The 17,283-nt window shown below is 59.2% G+C and overlaps 7 protein-coding genes across 7 annotated transcripts; 6 read left to right on the plus strand and 1 right to left on the minus strand.

Annotated features, from left to right (window-relative positions):
- Positions 1-43: 43 nt before the first annotated feature.
- Positions 44-952, plus strand: DQ04_02551010 (hypothetical protein; the record flags this gene model as incomplete). The annotated part of the gene is made up of 1 exon (XM_009311985.1): positions 44-952. One exon carries the CDS (start codon positions 44-46, stop codon positions 950-952), a length of 909 nt encoding a protein of 302 aa, XP_009310260.1.
- A 68-nt stretch (positions 953-1,020) lies between these two features.
- On the plus strand, positions 1,021-1,737 carry DQ04_02551020 (hypothetical protein; the record flags this gene model as incomplete). Its single annotated transcript, XM_009311986.1, has 1 exon — positions 1,021-1,737. One exon carries the CDS (start codon positions 1,021-1,023, stop codon positions 1,735-1,737), a length of 717 nt encoding a protein of 238 aa, XP_009310261.1.
- Positions 1,738-2,411: 674 nt separating this feature from the next.
- Positions 2,412-3,806, plus strand: DQ04_02551030 (hypothetical protein; the record flags this gene model as incomplete). The annotated part of the gene is made up of 1 exon (XM_009311987.1): positions 2,412-3,806. The coding sequence occupies one exon, from the start codon at positions 2,412-2,414 to the stop codon at positions 3,804-3,806; it is 1,395 nt and encodes a 464-aa protein (XP_009310262.1).
- Positions 3,807-4,942: 1,136 nt separating this feature from the next.
- On the plus strand, positions 4,943-5,323 carry DQ04_02551040 (hypothetical protein; the record flags this gene model as incomplete). Its single annotated transcript, XM_009311988.1, has 1 exon — positions 4,943-5,323. The coding sequence occupies one exon, from the start codon at positions 4,943-4,945 to the stop codon at positions 5,321-5,323; it is 381 nt and encodes a 126-aa protein (XP_009310263.1).
- Positions 5,324-5,636: 313 nt separating this feature from the next.
- DQ04_02551050 (hypothetical protein) lies at positions 5,637-10,859 on the plus strand (the record flags this gene model as incomplete). The annotated part of the gene is made up of 1 exon (XM_009311989.1): positions 5,637-10,859. One exon carries the CDS (start codon positions 5,637-5,639, stop codon positions 10,857-10,859), a length of 5,223 nt encoding a protein of 1,740 aa, XP_009310264.1.
- Positions 10,860-11,540: 681 nt separating this feature from the next.
- DQ04_02551060 (cullin) lies at positions 11,541-15,095 on the plus strand (the record flags this gene model as incomplete). Its single annotated transcript, XM_009311990.1, has 1 exon — positions 11,541-15,095. One exon carries the CDS (start codon positions 11,541-11,543, stop codon positions 15,093-15,095), a length of 3,555 nt encoding a protein of 1,184 aa, XP_009310265.1.
- Positions 15,096-16,133: 1,038 nt separating this feature from the next.
- Positions 16,134-16,817, minus strand: DQ04_02551070 (hypothetical protein; the record flags this gene model as incomplete). The annotated part of the gene is made up of 1 exon (XM_009311991.1): positions 16,134-16,817. One exon carries the CDS (start codon positions 16,815-16,817, stop codon positions 16,134-16,136), a length of 684 nt encoding a protein of 227 aa, XP_009310266.1.
- Positions 16,818-17,283: the final 466 nt, after the last annotated feature.

A 17,283-nucleotide genomic window follows, 5' to 3' on the forward strand; every position in this document is an offset into this window, starting at 1 on the left:
ACCCCTGCAGACTTCAGTCATTCAGGTGATACTGTTCGTGGTGATGCGCCGTCTTCTCTGCGTATTGGCCCTCACGCTGCTCAGCAGTTACTTGGGCGTGACGGCAGCGGAGGCCGGTCCTCCTGCTGATAGTCCCCGTGACAAATCAGTGGAGGATGCACGAGCGCGTCTTGAAAAAATTACGGGTATGGTTTTGCCTCCTTTCCAACGCTCTTCGGGCCCGGGTGAACGCCGTCAAGGTGGAGGTCAGCAGCGTCGTCAACGGCCTGGCATGTCGCCTCAATCTGACAATCCTGGCTTCGATTACCGTCCTCGGACTTCCGGTACTAGGGGCGCCCCCTCTTCCCGCGCGCCCTCCTTGGATGAGCATAAGGCACAGCTACAAACAAATAACGGGATAGCTAATGCTAGTAAACCAGAGCCGGGGATGCCACCAGATGCGCCTGGCACATTCCCGTCACCACCAAGCCCACATACAGCCCCATCGCTACCCCCTAACACATTATCTGGCGAACAGCGACGTGGCCCAGAAGCGCCTCCAGGACAGAGTGACGACCCATCACAACTACCAAGCACCAATCCGAAACAACAAGACGCCGGCAAAGGAGCAGTGAGCGGAGGACTGGTACATGTGTCTCGATCAGACGGGCCTGTGCCACCTCAAATAAATTCACAGGGCCAGGAGAACACAATGACCCCGCTGCAGACTGCAAGGAAGGCAGCTAGCAACTCGCCAAGGTTTGCCAACTCGACAGAGGCTGAAGCTGCGAGGACAGAGGATAAGGTCCACGCTGCATTGAGGCAGGCGGGAGAAGCAGCGACGAAGGCCTGGAACGCATGGACGGAGGCTGACAGGGCAGTGAAGCGTATTGAAAAGGCCAAGACGGGGGCTGAGCAGGNGAAGCAGCGACGAAGGCCTGGAACGCATGGACGGAGGCTGACAGGGCAGTGAAGCGTATTGAAAAGGCCAAGACGGGGGCTGAGCAGGCCTTTGCAAAGGCGAACGCGTCCGTAACGGAGATGCTGTCCTCGGAGCGGGAGGGTGGGGGCGCGGCGCAGCGAGCCGAGACGGCAAAGAAGGACGTTGAGGTGGCCATTGCGAAGGTGCAGAAGGCAGTGAAAGAGGCCGAAACTGCGGAGAATCAGGCCGCTTCCGCCATCAAGGACGCCAAGGATGCAAAGGCGCTTGTCGAAGAGGCATTGAAGAGTGCGGAGCAGGCGGCTGCGAATGCCAACGAGGCGCAGAGGTACGCTTGGAACGCAGAGACGGCACTGAAACGAGCAGACACCGCAGTGATTGAAGCCGCGAAGGAAGCGGCCAAGGCAAAATCTGGGCAACACAGCGCTGTTACTGACGCGGATATGAAGGAGATCAAAGCAGCACGGAGCAGTGTTTCCGCGGCATTTGAGAGGGCAAAGGCGGGAGTGAAGAAGGCCAAGGAGGCAATGGAGGAGGTTGGCAAGGCAAAGAAGCAGGCTGGGGGGGCGGATACGCAGGCTGACAAGGCAGCGGAGCGGGCAGAGGCGGCACAGAAGGCGGCGAAGGAGCTGCTCGAGAGGGCGAAGGAGATGGAGACCGCGGCACTGAAGGCGAGGACACAGACTGACGAGGAGCTGCAGCGGTTCATCAGCGATGTGACGGATGCGGCGGTGACGGCCACGGGCAGCGGCATTGCTGCGTGGTCGCGTCTGCTGCTGCCGCTTCTCTTGGGGGCGGCGTCCTGCGCGGCCGTGTGACGCGTGGTGTGTGCGCTGGGCGGCGAGCCCCCAACCAATCGTGTGCGGCCTTGCGGAATGGCTTCGCGGCTGCCGGGATCATTTTGTTTTGTTTCTCTTAATTAAATTGCTGCTTTATTGTGGGCCGGGCGCTGGTTTGTAATAACCCTCGACGATATATTCACTGGGCTGGATATATTCATGCTGTCGTGGGAGGCGTCTGTTGTTTTTCTTCTTTTGCTTGGGCTTTGCTTCGCACCGGGCACTGTGCACCGCCCACTGATCCACTCCCCCCGAGGACAGTTCTTCTGCTGTTTGCCCCGCTTGCATTCCCATCCGGCATGCGGTGGGTGCGTTCAGATGTGGACTCACTGAGGCGGGTGCAGGATGTAAACTTGTTTTTAATATACACATCGGCAGGGAGGAGGACGCGTCTCAACGGTTTCATTCTTTTCGTTTGCTGTTTGTGAGGGTAGTTTGTCGGGGCCCCATTTCGTGTGGGGTTGTGTGCTTCTTCTGTGGCGCACTTTTGTGCACGCCGCTCCCCACTTGTCTGCTTCGTGTGGTGCGACGCACACTGGCTGCTGGTGCTCTCTCCCACCCTGGTCGTCTCTGTGTGTGTGTGGCATCTTTTTCTTTGCAACTTTCTTTTGTTCTTTCTTCAGACCTCAGCCTTTCAGCTAAGACAATTGGTCATGATGATGGGGCGCCGCGCTGTGTGTGTCTCGGCCCTCGCACTGTGCTGCACGTTCCTTTGCGTGACGACTGCTGGGGCAAGTCCTTCAGCGACAGGAGACACGACCGTCACTGGGGCCATCTTGGCCGCGAAAAGTAAAGGTGAAACAGCAAAGGGTAAAGTGGAGACTGCAGCAAAAGGATCCGAAGGCGCAGTGGCCAAAGCCTATGCTGCGTGGCACAAGGCTTCGACGTTACTGGAGGAAACGGATGCTGCGCTGAATGAGGCAACTTATGCAAGGCAGCAAGCGGATGAAGCGATGACGAAGGCCGGCAATGCAGTGACGCAGGCTGAAAGGGCCATGACACAGGCTGAAGCTGCGGCGAATCAGACTGCGGACTCGAAGGGTCACTCACAGGAGGCTGTTTCTGAAGCGGAGGCTTCGCTGAAGGAAGCCAGGACGCAAGCTGCTGCAGCGAGGGTGCAGGCTGACCAGGCGGAAGTGAATGCAACGCGTGCGGCGGATAGCGCGGCAGCACAAGACATTGAGGCGGTGAAGCAGTTGGCTGCTGAGGCGAAGAAAGCCGCAGAGAAAGCAGAGGGGGATGCCAGAGCCGCACTGGACGTTGCGAAGGAAGCACAAGAACGAACCGAAAACGCAAAAACACTGGCAGTCGCTGCGATGGACAAAGCTGTGGAGGAAGGAAATAAGTCACTGAAGGAAGTTCTTCTATCTGAGGATGGGAAAAACTATGAGAATGCACTCAACGAAGCAAACAAAACAGTGTGGAGCGCCTACAACAAAGTGCTGGAAGCGTGGGAAGTGGAGGAGACGACCTTTTACGAAAAGGGTAAGGCTGAGGTGGCTGTGCAGCGGGCTAAACTGGCAGTACATTATTCCAAGCAGGCTGCTGAGAAGGCTGTGAAGGCAGAAGCAGATGTTGCAGCCGCCAAGCAGCAGGTCACTAAGGCAAAGGGGCAAGTTTCTTTGGCGAGAGAGCAGGCTGGCAAGGCAGAGAAGCTGGCTGCTGAGAAGGCTGTGAAGGCAGAAGAAGATGTTGCAACCGCCAAGCAGCAGGCCGCTGAGACAGAAGCACAAGTCTTACAGGAAAGACAGCAGGCTGACAAGGCAGAGAAGCAGGCTGTTGAGAAGGCTGTGAAGGCAGAACAAGATGCGGCAGCCGCCAAACAGAAGACTGCGGAGGCAAAGGCACAAATATCTCTGGAGAGAGAAGAGTCTGAGGACGGAGAAAAGCAGGCCGAAGCTCTGGGGGCATCTGCCGGGAGTGCGCAGGGACAAACCGAGAAGATATTGCAGCAGGTCTCCATTGATGTGAAGGACGGGGCTGCGAAGAGCGGCGAGATGTGTCTGCTGCTGCTCCTGGCGGTGTTGGCCTTCTCTGCCGTGTGCTGAGTAGCATTGGTGGACGGCGGAGAGGACGCCCACGTAATTGCATGCGGCCATTGAGGCACAATACATAACAATTAAACTTCTCTTTTTTTTTTCGTTTCATCTCCGACCCCTTGTGGTTCTGGCGCCGGTGTGTGATAACCCTCGACGATATATCCACTGGGCTGGATATATTCATGCTGTCGTGGGAGGCGTCTGTTGTTTTTCTTCTTTTGCTTGGGCTTTGCTTCGCACCGGGCACTGTGCACCGCCCACTGATCCACTCCCCCCGAGGACAGTTCTTCTGCTGTTTGCCCCGCTTGCATTCCCATCCGGCATGCGGTGGGTGCGTTCAGATGTGGACTCACTGAGGCGGGTGCAGGACGTAAACTTGTTTTTAATATACACATCGGCAGGGAGGAGGGCGCGTCTCAACGGTTTCATTCTTTTCGTTTGCTGTTTGTGAGGGTAGTTTGTCGGGGCCTCATTTCGTGTGGGGTTGTGTGCTTCTTCTGTGGCGCACTTTTGTGCACGCCGCTCCCCACTTGTCTGCTTCGTGTGGTGCGACGCACACTGGCTGCTGGTGCTCTCTCCCACCCTGCCTGTGTGTTGGCCGCCTGCTGTGCATCCCTTCTCTTCCCCATCCCTGTAGACTTCAGTCGTTGCTTTGGTGTTGATAATGGTGGTGGTGGGGCGCCACGGTCTGTGCGTGCTGACCCTCTTGTGTTGCTGCACGGCCTTATGCGTGGCGGCTGCTGGACGGCGGTGAATTGCGTGGATTGTGGTAGTGTGTGTATGTGTATGTGTGTGTTGAGCAGTTGGCCAGAGTGTCAAGGATACAGTGTTCGTGCGTGAGCGGACGTGGGCGTGCTGCCTGTACCGCTTTTGGTGTATGTGATCATTGCCATGATTGGACAGTCGACGATAGCGTGCGGTGGGGCCGGTGTGTGTCTAGCCTGCCGGAGTGTTGTACTTGTTTGGTTGTGTTCTGCGCTGGTTGTACTGTTATCTTGCGTTGTGGGGCTCCCAGCTACTGTGTGCGCTGGGTACAGAGTCAATTAAATGGCGACGTGTGCGTAGTGAACTGCTACTTCGTCCTGTTGTCTTTTCATGTGCAAAAGGGAAGTGGCATATATCCCAACTGCTGCTGTTGGCGACGGATGGAGAGTGCTGGTGCGAACACGATACCATTCGCGTTGGCGTCTGCGGGCTGCCTTCAGCACGCCTTGGTGCGTGTAGAGCTGACCAACGGTGTTGTGATGACGGGGCGCATTGTGCAGCTCGACGCGGAGACGATGAACATGAAGCTCGACGCTGTCAGTGACACTGCAGTTCGCCACCGCCGCTGTAGCGGTAGTGATGAGAAGCACGCAACGGTGACGTGGGAGGCGGACCCCGCAGCGCTGCGCTGCACCAACAGTGTGGTGATTCGTGGTTGCCACGTGCGCTACATTGACTTCGTTGACGAGGAGGTTGGCGGCGGCCGTGGACTGCACGAGTTAATGGCGGCAGCGTGTGTTGTGCGACCGTCATTGGCCTGAAGTTGTGTGTGTGTGTGTGTGTGTATACGTGCGGTGTGCTGCGCTCCTGCTGGTGATGATGAGGATGAGGATGATGGTGGTAATGCTGGCGGCACACATGCAGACAGGAAGTGGATCGGTGGGAATGATGAAATTAAGGTGCGCACTGGCCGTCTCGGCGCTGTTGCCCCACCACCACCACCACCAGTGGGCTGTGCAGTGCGGCTTGACGCACCAGCTGTGTGTGCATTCATTTGTTGTTGTTGTTGTTTTTGTTTTTCATTTTGTGTCTGCCTGCGGTGTGTGTGTGTGTGTGTGCAGTAGATAGAGCAAGATGCTGCGCCGCCGCGTGGATGCGGGGTTGCCGCTGCTCTCCACCGTTGCGGTGCAGAAGCGGTACTCCTTCAAGTACGCAACGAAGCTGCAGCACGACGAGATGCGGCAGCCCTTCTACATCCACGAAAAGCGCTACGGTATCTTTAGCAATGAGAACAACATCAAGAAGGCCCGCCGCGGCCTGCCATTCATCACGCCGCTTTATACACGCCACATGAATCTCTGGGAGACCGACACGGACGCGAGGAACAACCGCTTCTTCCGCGGCTACGTCTTTGGCCAACGCGAGCTGCACCAGCTGCTGGGCCGCCCGCACGGCTTCGAGGCGGACAACCCCGACGGGAGCAACGGCCTCTCGGGATATGAGCAGAGCACCGACCAGCGCTACAAGGGGCTGCCGCGGCCGGCCATCACAAACTTGCACTACGAGCCGGAGTGGCGCTACACGCTCTACCGCGCTTCCGCACACGGGGCGCAGCTGTCGAACCCGCGCAGCCCGCTGACAGCGGAGGTGCTGGGGGAGGAGCTTGTCAAGCTGCGCGACATCAAGAGCTTCGAGCACTGCAAGGCGTGGTTCGACCGCCTGCAGTATCTCATCAAGCTGCATTACGACGCGGTGGGAGACATTGGGGAGTTTAAATCCCGCCACACGCAGCACGTGCATGAGTTCTTTGTCGCCTTTCACGACGCGCTGAGCAGCTTCGACTTCCAGGACACATACCTGCTGGAGCAGTTCAACGCCGCACGCCCGCCGGAGTTGCAGGATCTCTTTGGCGTATTCCTCGACATGGAGGCGAACTACGTGCACGAGGACCACTGCCCCCGCTGCAGCCTGCCGTACAGCACCACACGCTACTGCGGTGAGGGAGACACGAACACGCCGTTTCGGAAGCACCGTGGGCGGTGGGCGCCGCATCAGCGGTGGGGCCGCGAGTGGTACGCCGTCGTGGCGCGTCGTGCAGAAGCGTTGTGGTACCGCGCAACGGAGGACCCGTACTTCGGCACGCCGCAGCACACGCAACGCCAGGCGGAGGCGCTGCTGCGTGTGTACGTGCAGACCAAGCAGCGCGGGAAGGCCATCGACTTCATGAACGTGCTGCGGGGAAGCAAGGAGTTTCTCACCGGAGCCATCACCATCACATCAGGGATGCAGGAGTCGTACGATCGCCTCCTCGACACAACGCCGCACCCGCATCTTCTCACCAACGGCTTCACGCTGGAGAGCAACGCGGCGCGGTACACCGGGGAGGTGCAGAAGGCGCCACTCTCGCCGCTGCAGTTCCGCATTGACATGGAGATGAATAAATACCGCCGCCAGCAGAAGGAGGAGGGCGTTGTGCGAGTGCCGCCAGCGCTGTGGCGCCTCGACACGTCTGCGATTGTCCCGTATAACGTGGACCCAAAGAGCAAGCGCATCATCAACTGGCGCGAGGTGAAGGAGGGCATTGAAAAGTCCTTCCTCTCGACAGGGCTTCCGAAGGAGGCGTACACCGGCAGCGAGTGGCGGGAGATGCTGCACCTCAGCGCTGTCATTGCCGGCCGTGCGGAGAAGGCGGCAGAGCTGGAGCGGCAATTAGCAGCGGACCGGGCCAAGCTGTCCAGTAACACAAAGGCAACCGCAGGCGGCAGCAGTAGTAGTAGTGGTGGTGGTGGTGGTAGCATTATATTCCCAGACAAGGACGGTTTTCAACTCTTCGACACCACTACGGCCTCATTGAAACCGTTTGGAGTTAGTCAATCCGGCGCGGTGTTTCAGGCCATCGCACCAACGTACCCGACGCCTGCTTCTGTGCCGTATAACGACCCTGTGCACGGCAAACAGTTCGTGTTCGACACAACACGGGAAGCGTGCCACGTCTTTGGTGGCTTTGAGCACGGTGACCGGCTCCTCATTCGCGCCCATGGCACGAGCAACAGCAGCCATAGTAAGAATAGTGAGGACGAGGTGGTGGTAGTGGGCGTGAGCAAGGACGGCACCGACGCGGAGTGGCAGCTGTGCGCCATGTACGCCGACCCGGTTCGGCAGCGAGAGCGTGGACTTGTGCTGCTCGGCACGGACTGTGTCGACATCCGTGAGCGATGGGCGTCGCTGCGCTACGCCGCTGGTCCACACGTGAAGGGGCGTGTCACAGTGCTCGAGCCGCAGCGCACCGCACGGGAGGAGTTCATGGGGCAAATCGTTGGTGTCCGTGATGGAGTGCTGTTTGTGCAGTGGCGCCTCCTCAAGGGTGGTGGCAGCACTATGGACCGCAGCGTCGCAGAGCCTATTGGCAGTGTGGAACAAGTGCGTGATGTCTACCGCATCACGGAGGCGGGTGTGGAGACTCTACAGCACCCGCCGTCGTGGCGCACACCATTCCGCAACGACTTTGCAGACGAGCGTCTGCAGGAACTCAAGCAGGCACCATTCAAGAGGGAGAAATGGGCCTCCCTCATTCGTGGTAAGTACACACCGAAGCGTAAGCAGTTTGGCTACACGCAGCACACTACTGTAGATGACTTCGAGACAAAGGAGTACAAGGACCGTCTGCTCTCAAAGCAGTTCTTCCATAACCCGCAGGCGTTTGAGGTCATCCCTGACAAGCGTGACCGTTCGGTAATGTTCGGTGGGAAGTGGGAGTACCAGCGCACACACGGTCTGCCAACAGTGGACCGCAACGAACTGGAGAACGGCTGGAGTGAGGTGGAGCCCGTCTCGGATGCGGAGATGCAGGTGATTGAGCAGGCGGTGCGCGACATTAGCGGCCGCCGCCCAGGCAATTTTATCAAGTCACCCACCAAGGTCAATGCGCTGCAGCTCAATGAAAGTTGGTGGCGGCCGTTGGAGTTTGGGTGGGAGCAGCACAATAAAGAGCAGAAGGCACTTGTGGACGCGACGGAGCAACGGCTCATTGACGGCGCGAGTCTCCCTTTTGGCGGGAAGATTCCACCGTTTGGCACGTCCTGCGGCGTTGGCGAGCGTATACGGGAAATTGCGGAGGATTATGCAAAGGGATTTGGTCTGGGGCCACACGGGCACTCACCCTCGCATGACACAAGTCACTTTAATACCCTCAATTCGGAGAATAAGCGTGCGTTGGACCTTGGCTACAAGGACGCTATTGTTCGCATGTTTGACGAGAAGCTTGGGGACAAAGACGTGCATCAGTGGGCGGCGGAGCAGTGTCCCGATGGGGAGGCGGATGTGCGGCAGTTGTTGCTCTCGCTGCATGAGTGGCGTGAGCGAGGCCGCCCACCGTCGCTTCTGCTATCTCGGGTGCTATCCAAGTACCTCGAGGGGGAAATCACGGCGTTCAACAAGGATGTGCCAGCCACGGTGCCGAAGTTGTCGCTGCAGCTGGTGGATGGCACGTTGTCACCATCTGGCAATGGCGGTGAGCGGAGCGGGACAGTTTGGGCAGATGTGGACCCTACCGCCTACGCACTGCAGTACGCCAGCGAACGTCGTCATGGCAGCTCCGATGAGCCATTCATTTTTCACCTGTTGAAGCGCGCCCGGCTGGATGGACGCAACGTGACTTTCACTGACCCCGTCTACAACGCCCACCTCGAGAGTGCTGTCGTGAGTGAGTTTCAGCTTGCCCTCGCAGCGCTGGTTGGCAAAGGCATTTCGTCGAGTTTTCTGGCCCAGAAGACCGGCCAGTTGCACCGTGGGTCGGTGCGGTGGAGTGGGAACGTCATTCCCTTCGTCAAGAGCCGCGAGTTGGCCAAGTTGCTGGAGCGGATGGGGCTCACTTCAGAGAACATTGCCGTCGTGATGCGTGGTTTGGCAAACTGCCCGGAGCAGGAGTCCGTCGGTGAAGATTTTGCCGTTCCGGTGTCGCTCATACTTTCATGGGGCGGTCCTACTTCTGCTGCGGTGACGGAGCGCAAAGGTAACTCCGCGCAGTCGCGACAGGAGCAGCAGCGCAAAGGCTCCGTCGCGCTCTCCAGTGCCCTTAGGCAGTTGGGGCAGCCGCGCGGTACTGCACGTAACTGGCAGAGCGAAGACAAGATGGTGGTACACGTTCTCGAGGAGCTCGCGTTGCGCAACGATGGTCTTGTGATGGACATTCAGTACGCAGTGCGGGAGAACCGGAGGAATCCACTGCTGCGGAACGAGTTTTTTGCTGCACTTCTCCCTGTGTTTGGCGGTAACCACGAGAAGGTGTCGCAGTTGTACATCGATTACTGCGAGGGAAAATATGTGCCGAACATCACCGTTGCTGTGGATGCCTTCATTGCATTCCTGTACAATGTCACACAGCACCCGGATGTGTACCCTGGCAGCACATACTTTGAGGTGGACAAAACAAGTGGCCCACACGCTGGGCAATACGCGTCGCTGAAGCTGCTTGACCCGCTCGGCGGTCCATTTGTGTTTGACAACATAAAGGCCGAGCACATTGAGACGGTGGAGCGATTTAAGCGGCACGGCATTCTTACCGGGCCGGTGCGCGCCCCCGCGACGGGATTTATCGCTGCCAACTGCAAGTCATTGAATTACTTCACACGGCGGCCGGAGGAGGTGGTGTATGTCACCACCGACGCCGATCAGGGCCTACGCCGCGCGCTGGAAAAGTCGGCACACTACAAACTCATCGCCGCCAATCCGGCACTGCAGTTTCTACTAAACGCCCAGCACGGCGCGGGTATTGTGGCGTCGTTTAACCGCTTCTTCTACCGCACCATGCCGATGCTCAGCTTCTACCAGAAGGTGCTGGCAGAATATACCGCCACCGTGCAGCCACTGCGGCAGGAGGCTCAGAACAGCGTGCGTGGGTTAGCCCGTGCGCTGGAGAGTGAGCGCTCTACCGCGATTGAGGAATTCCGCCGCAACAGCGAACGGTACTGGCGAAACATATTGGAGGGGCGTGGCGCGGAGCAAGCGATGGTTGGTGGTGCTGGTGGCAGTGGCGGTGGGAGGGGAGGAAGTGGCAGCAGCGGAGGCGCCGCGACGTCTCGCGGGGATGTCGAGACACGTCAGGTTTCAAAGGCGCTCGGCAGCACCGGCGCGGGCGACAACAGAAGAGGTGGACAGCGGCAACAGCAACAACAACAACAACAGCAGCAGAGGCAACAGCGCCAAGCCGATGGGGATCGTAGTGGTGTGCACACAACATTTGCGCCACGCAAGAGCGGCTCNAACAACAGCAGCAGAGGCAACAGCGCCAAGCCGATGGGGATCGTAGTGGTGTGCACACAACATTTGCGCCACGCAAGAGCGGCTCACGCGGCATGACGGACTTGCTGTCGAAGTTGAATACACCGAAGAGCGGCACGAGCAACACGGGCGCTGCGAAGGGCCCGATGCGGAAGGGTGCAAGGCAGCCTCCCACCGATGGGAACCGCGGGGCCAAACCTTGAGAGAGTGAGAGATAGGGTGGGAAGAGAAGGGGCAAAAGGCGTTAGGTCGGGGGGTTAGTTAGGTGGATGCACATGGTCACATTTGGCGTTACATTTCTTGTTGTTGTGGAATAGGAAAATGAAGACTGGAAATAAGGAAGCGGTCTGTCCGAATGCGCACACAGGCACCCGCGTGCTCCCTCGCTCTCTCTCTCTCGTGTGTGTGTGTGNGGGGAGAGAGAGAGAGAGAGAGAGAGAAAGCTGGGGGTAGCGGTGGTTCAGGTGTGCGCATTGTGTAGGGGCCTCTTGTAAATATGTGTTCCTTGTGTCCCTCATACCCCTACTGGACTGTTTGTGTGCTGTTGTTGTTGTTGTTGTTGTTGTTTTTCTTCTGTTTTGCAAATGAGAAAACAAGAGAAGAAGTGGTAGTGTGTCTGCTGTTAAGAAGTGTGCAGCAGAGTTATTGTGGCACACGTCGTATCGGTTGGCAGCTGCCCTGGCAAACGGGTGTGTGGAGGTGGAAGTGAAGAGGAGGGACGTATAGCTGTCCCGCGGAGGCACTCCCAAGCCCACGATAATGCGGCCATTTCTGATGAATCTGTCTGGCAACCGCGGCAGTAAGAATAACAGTATCAATAGCAATGGCGCTGGTCGCTCCCGCATACAAGACACTGAAGGTGTGTCATCGCGGCTGCACGAGCGCCCCTCCGTCGACGAGGTATGGCCGCTGGTGGAGGCACATCTAGTGCACGCCGCCCATATCATCCGCAGTGGCAGCACCGAACTCGTGGATCGCTTGCGTGACGCACGGCATCGCATGAACTGGTACGCGGTGATATATTCTGCCTGTAGTGGCCAGCCGCAGAGATCGTGCGAAATCTACCACCGCCTGGCGCTATTCCTGCTGAACGACCTGGAGGTAAATGTGTTGCGGCCGTTCCTGCACCACGGCGCCACCGGCTGTGCGCCCTCGTCGAGTTTGTGCCAGCAGTTCGCGCTGCAGTTCAAGCTGTTCATGGCGTTCCGCCGCGTTGTGCTCTCGTGCTTCGGCTACCTCGACCAGTACTACACAGCGAAGTTCCATCTCGACCCGGTGACAGCGCTGTGTGTGAAAATGTTCTACGCGGTGGTGTACGAGCCCATCCGCGCGGTGCTCGCAAAGGAGATTATGGAGCTGGCGAACGAGGCGCGAACGGCGCACCACCACGGTGACACGGTTTCGCAGGCGGGGGAGGACGTGCGGCAGGCACTCGCTGCGATTTCGGAGATTCTCACAACCGTCAGGGCGTACTCCTCTGCGTCTGGTTCTGCTGCGCCCATCGGCGTCGCCGCAGGAGCAGCAACCACCAGCGCCACCACTAGCGGTTGTGGTGGCGGTGGTGGCGGTGGTGGCCCTTGCGACGCCGGTATGCAGGCCGCACGCACACACAAGGGGACCGACGGCTACCACGCCAGTGACCGCGAAGAGTATAGTGGTGGTGGATCTGGGGGAGAGGGACACAACACACTCGACGGCATCATCGCTGAAGTGGACCAACTGCAGATGTTCTCGAGCGGGCAGAATTCCCAGGTGACAGAAACCAGCGCGGTGGCAGGTTGTGTTTCGCTGGAAGGCATCCGTCTCTTGCGTGAGAGGCTTGAAAACCGATCGTTTGCTGATCTTATGGCGGGCCCAATGGTGATTGGTCGCGGTGTCAGCAGCAACGGCAACCACACCGCTGCTGGTAGTGGTGGCGGCCGTGACACGACGGGGAGGTGGGCGAGCGATCCGGCGCAGGTGGTCATTGTAAACATTGTAGAGCCGCTGCACACTCTTATATTTGCGTACTTCGGTGTGCAGTTTGTGCAGGCCGCCGAAACGTACTACCGCGAACAGCGGGCACTGCAGATCGCTCGTCCTGAGGGTCGGCGCGGATACATGGCGTGGGTGCAGCAATGCCGAGACGTGGAGCGGTCGCTGGTGAAGGATGTTAGTGTGTCGCTCTTCCACTGCGTCCTGCGCGAGCGGCTCCACCAAGTGCTGCTGGTGGAGGTGCACCGGTTGATTATTCTCGACGAGGAGCTCGGCTTTCGTGCCCAGTTGGATGCGTGGGCCAGGCACCGTGGCCTTGGCTCTGCCATTTTTCTCCAGGCCTCGTCATCGTTCACTTCATCTTCCACATATCCCTCTGCCGTGGTTTCTGCGTTGACGACGGACTTTAGTGCGACCCCCGCTCCCCCTGCTGTTGTTTCCAATACTTATGACGGTGAACGGACTCAACCGGAAAATTTCTGGGCGCAGCTCTCAGTGGATGAGCTCGCCCACAAAATGAAGGTCTTTGCCACCAATTTCTTTAACACGCAGGACGCGGCGTGTTGTGTTCTTCTGGCTAGTGAGTTTGCGAGCAAGGTGGTGACGGATACTACCGAGCTCTTCACCGCCTATATTTCCCGAGTGGAAGCGGTACAGCAGCAGCAGCAGCAACAACAACGACACGAGCAACAGCATGGATTCTCATCTCTGATCGACGTAAAGCCGGGCGTGGCGGCCGGCAGGAAGCGCCCGGTGAGCGGCGATGTTCTGCCCAATGCAGCAGCAACACCAGCAGCCAATCCCACGCTGCAGGACGTCGCAATGGCGCTCATCGCTGGGCTTGTCGATGCAGCGCAGCACTTTGGTGGCCTTGTGCGCGAGCAGTTCAACGCCCACCCGTCGATGCAGGCGGCTATGTGTGACGCGTTCCGAGAGATTCTGAACCCTGAGCGTTGGGGCCAGCTCGGCGTACGTGGCCGCACTACCGTTGGCGCGGAGCTGCCGAGCGTGCTACTCAACCACGACGCAGCGAGGCGGACGCTGGCGGTGATGAAAAGACTCGCGGTGCTGCGCGGGGCCCGCGAGATCGCGACGCCGCAGCTGCTGGCCGCGTACTGTGACCAGCTGTGCCGGCGGGAGATGGGCAGCGTCACAGAGGGCAGCGAGGACCGCGGGATCCACATTGCATACCTCGCTGCCCTCCTCGACGACAAGGACGTGTTCCTAGAGCACTACAAGTTGCTGTTGGCGCGACGCCTACTGCTTCTGCTGCCGTCGCAGCGCAATGTAGACGGGGAGCGGGTGCTGGTGCACAAGCTGCAGGAGTCGCTGGGCCGCACGTTAACGCATGGCCTTGTGGCGATGCTTCACGACTGCGAGTCCACTGCAAACATCAGCGACAGCTTCCGCGAGACGGAGGCGCATAACGCGCTGCCGGCGAAGATGCGCGTGCAGGTGCTCACCGCAGTGCACTGGCCGGCGTACCGTGTCGTGCAACTCACACCCTGCGCGTCGCTTGGCGCCGGTATGCAGGCCTTCGCAGCGTTCTACGCGGAGGTGCACCCGTCCCGCACACTGCACTGGATCCATACACTCGGGTCCGCCATGCTGCACGCGGTGTTCCCGCGGGGAACGAAGGAGGTGATCGCCAACACGCTGCAGGCACACATCCTCCTCCTCGTGAGCGATGCCTGCAACGCCGGCAGAAGCACGGCAGCGGCGTCGGAAACAGCAGATGAGGCTTCCGTTGTCGTGGCCTCGGAGCAGAGAGGCGCGGTGCGCCGACGGGCTGTTGCTGGGCGGTCAATTGCTTCTGTGATGGGAATAGAGTTCGCCGACCTCCGCGTCCACCTAGCCCCGCTCGTACAGCACAAGGGGTTCAACCTGCTCACGCGCGTGGAGCCGCGCCGTGACGCCTCCATGAGTCCAGCATCAGCGGGAGCAATGGTAGAAGCGCCCCTGTTGCCAGACGATGAGTTCGCTCTCAACGTTGAGTTCACGCATAAGCTGCGCAAGTTCAAGCTGCCCATAGCGCGTCCCCGCCCCGCACAGGCGGCAGGAGACAAGTCCCGCAGCTCCGCCGAGGACGGGGCGGAGAGTGTCCTCTCCGCTGCAATTGAGGACACGCGTCGGCTGCAGATTGATGCCGCCATTATACGCATCATGAAAAGTCGGCGCTCGCTGCGCTACTACGAGCTGCTGGACGCGACAGTGCAGCAGCTGTCGCGGCTCTTCGCCCCCAGCTCGCGGTCGGTGAAGGCTCAGGTGGAAGATCTCGTTGGCCGCGGGTTTCTGCAGCGTAGTGAGGGGGATGCGTCCGTTTTCGAGTACGTTGCGTGAGTTCTCCGCGCACACCAAAGGACAAAAAGTTTGAGTAGTAGGTACCAAGTGTGATTGAAGACAGTGATGGACGTGAGGTTTGTCCTCGTATCATCATTTGGTTTTATTTTTGTTCGTTACCTTATTTCCGTTCGCCAGGATGGAATTCGCCATACTTTGGTGTGTTTTCTGCGTGTGTGCCTCTGTTGACTATGATTGCCTTGTACTGCAGCGCTGCTACTTCTGACGAAGCAGAGGAAAGCAAGTTTTGGTGCGTTTGTGTGGCTGTTTTAGCGGCAGTAACGGGAATGACGTCAAGGAGACCGAAGCAAAGCAGGAATGCTTGTGGCTTCGCGTGTGTTTCTAGTGGCACCACTCGTCTCCGTGAAGCTGTGGTGTCTGGTGCACCCGCCGGTTGCCTTCCCCCACATGCGTGCGGCTGGTCCGTGGCAGACTGTGGGGGAAGAGAGAGGAACCAACAAAAAAGAAAAAATAGTTCTCTGGATTGAGGCTATCCATCCATGTGCTCTGACGTTCTTTTTTGTGTTTGTTTGTTTGGGCTTTGCTTCCTACTGAGCTGTGCTGGTCCTTCTTGCTATTATTCTTGGTGTTTTTTCTTGAGGGGGGGTGCGTCCATTGGGTGTTGCCCTTGTGCATTTGACTCTGTGTTTATATGTTTGTTCGTAGTTGTGGTGCCACAATCATCATCAACAGCAGGAGCAGCGACAAGAGCGCGTATAGAGAATGCGACGAGTGCGGCTGCTGGTGGACTCCCACCGCCTGTCGTGGGTGGCGCGTCGGTGCCTCACACGCAGGAGCGCGGCGCTTCTCAACAGCTATCACACGAGCTCCTGCTGCTGCAGTGGTGGTGGTGGCGGCTCTGTCGTGACGGAGGTGATTGCGCCGGAGATGGTGACGATCGAAATCCTCCCGGCAGTGGAGGAGCACGGCACCGGCCACAGCAGCAGCGGCAGCGGCAGCAGCAGTGGCCATGAGAGCCACCATAATGAGGTGGGTGGGCGCACGGGTAGGGGCGTCGCAGACGGCGCAGGTGCGAGGCTACAGCAGCAGCATTACTGGGATGTCACGAGCATTGACAACTTCTCCAAGAGCCGCGTTCTGAATTACATCCGTCGCACCGGCAATCAGTCCGCTGGCGTCTTCGAGGTGAGCACGGAGCAGATGATGGGCAAGACAGTCTACCGCGCCCGGTGCAAACTGTTGCTTCCGCCACCGCACCACTTCTACGTGGCGGAGGGCGTTGGTGAGGACGAGAAGGACGCGGAGCTGCTGGCTGCCATGCATGCGGAGCGGGTGTGTGACGCACTCGGCGTGCCGCTCTTCCGTCTGCCGTCGATGCAGCAGAAACACGCGGAGAGTGCGCGGCGGCAGGGACGTTACGCCCCGATGCCAGGCGAGCCAATCAAGCCGGAGAACACCATCGCCCCACCACCACTGCGCATGGTGTCGCCACCTAGCGATTGTGTCACTGGCGCTTCTGCTGCTGCTGCTGCTAGGTCGTCTGTCTTCGCCGCCACCATCACAGAGGCGGAAATCATTGACGACAGGACAACGCGGGGCGGCGGCACCAGCAGAAGCGGCAGTCGACGCGCAACAAGGCGAACAACAGAAGAGGGGGGGTGTGCTTCCCAATCGGTTTCCACTGCAACTGCTGTTGGTGTTGGTAACGCAGACGCAGGTGCTGTAGATGAGGAGGTGCATGGTGATGCGTTGGCGTACCATGCGACTGTGCACTACCCGTGGCTCTCCTCCCCCACGCTGAGCAGCGGCGGCGGCGCAGCAGCAGCAGCAGGTGGTGGTGGTGGTGGAGTAGGAGGTGGCGCGTCGGCGGCATCCAAGATTCCCGCCGCCTGCTTTGATCCAACGGAAGGTGGGATGTGGCAAATGGTGAATGTGACCTCCACACGCTGCTCGCCGTCGCCCGACGCGCTGCTGCTGCCGTGTGTGTATGAGACCGCCGCGTACGAGCGTCTGAAGGACCACTTCCTGCAGCAGGGCCTTGCGCTGAAGGACCGCGTCGTCATCTCCCACGTGGTGGTGCCTGGCCACTCCGCGCGCATGTACGTCGCGGAGATCCGCCTCCACGACGCCGTTGTGGCACGCGGCAAAGCGCAGACGCGGGAGTGCGCGCAGCAGCTGGCGGCGATGCACGCAGAGTTGCTGCTTGACGCGCTCGCCCGCCCGCTCT

This window comes from Trypanosoma grayi (assembly GCF_000691245.1).
Source record: "Trypanosoma grayi strain ANR4 Tgr_255_V1, whole genome shotgun sequence".
Lineage (NCBI taxonomy): Eukaryota > Euglenozoa > Kinetoplastea > Trypanosomatida > Trypanosomatidae > Trypanosoma > Trypanosoma grayi.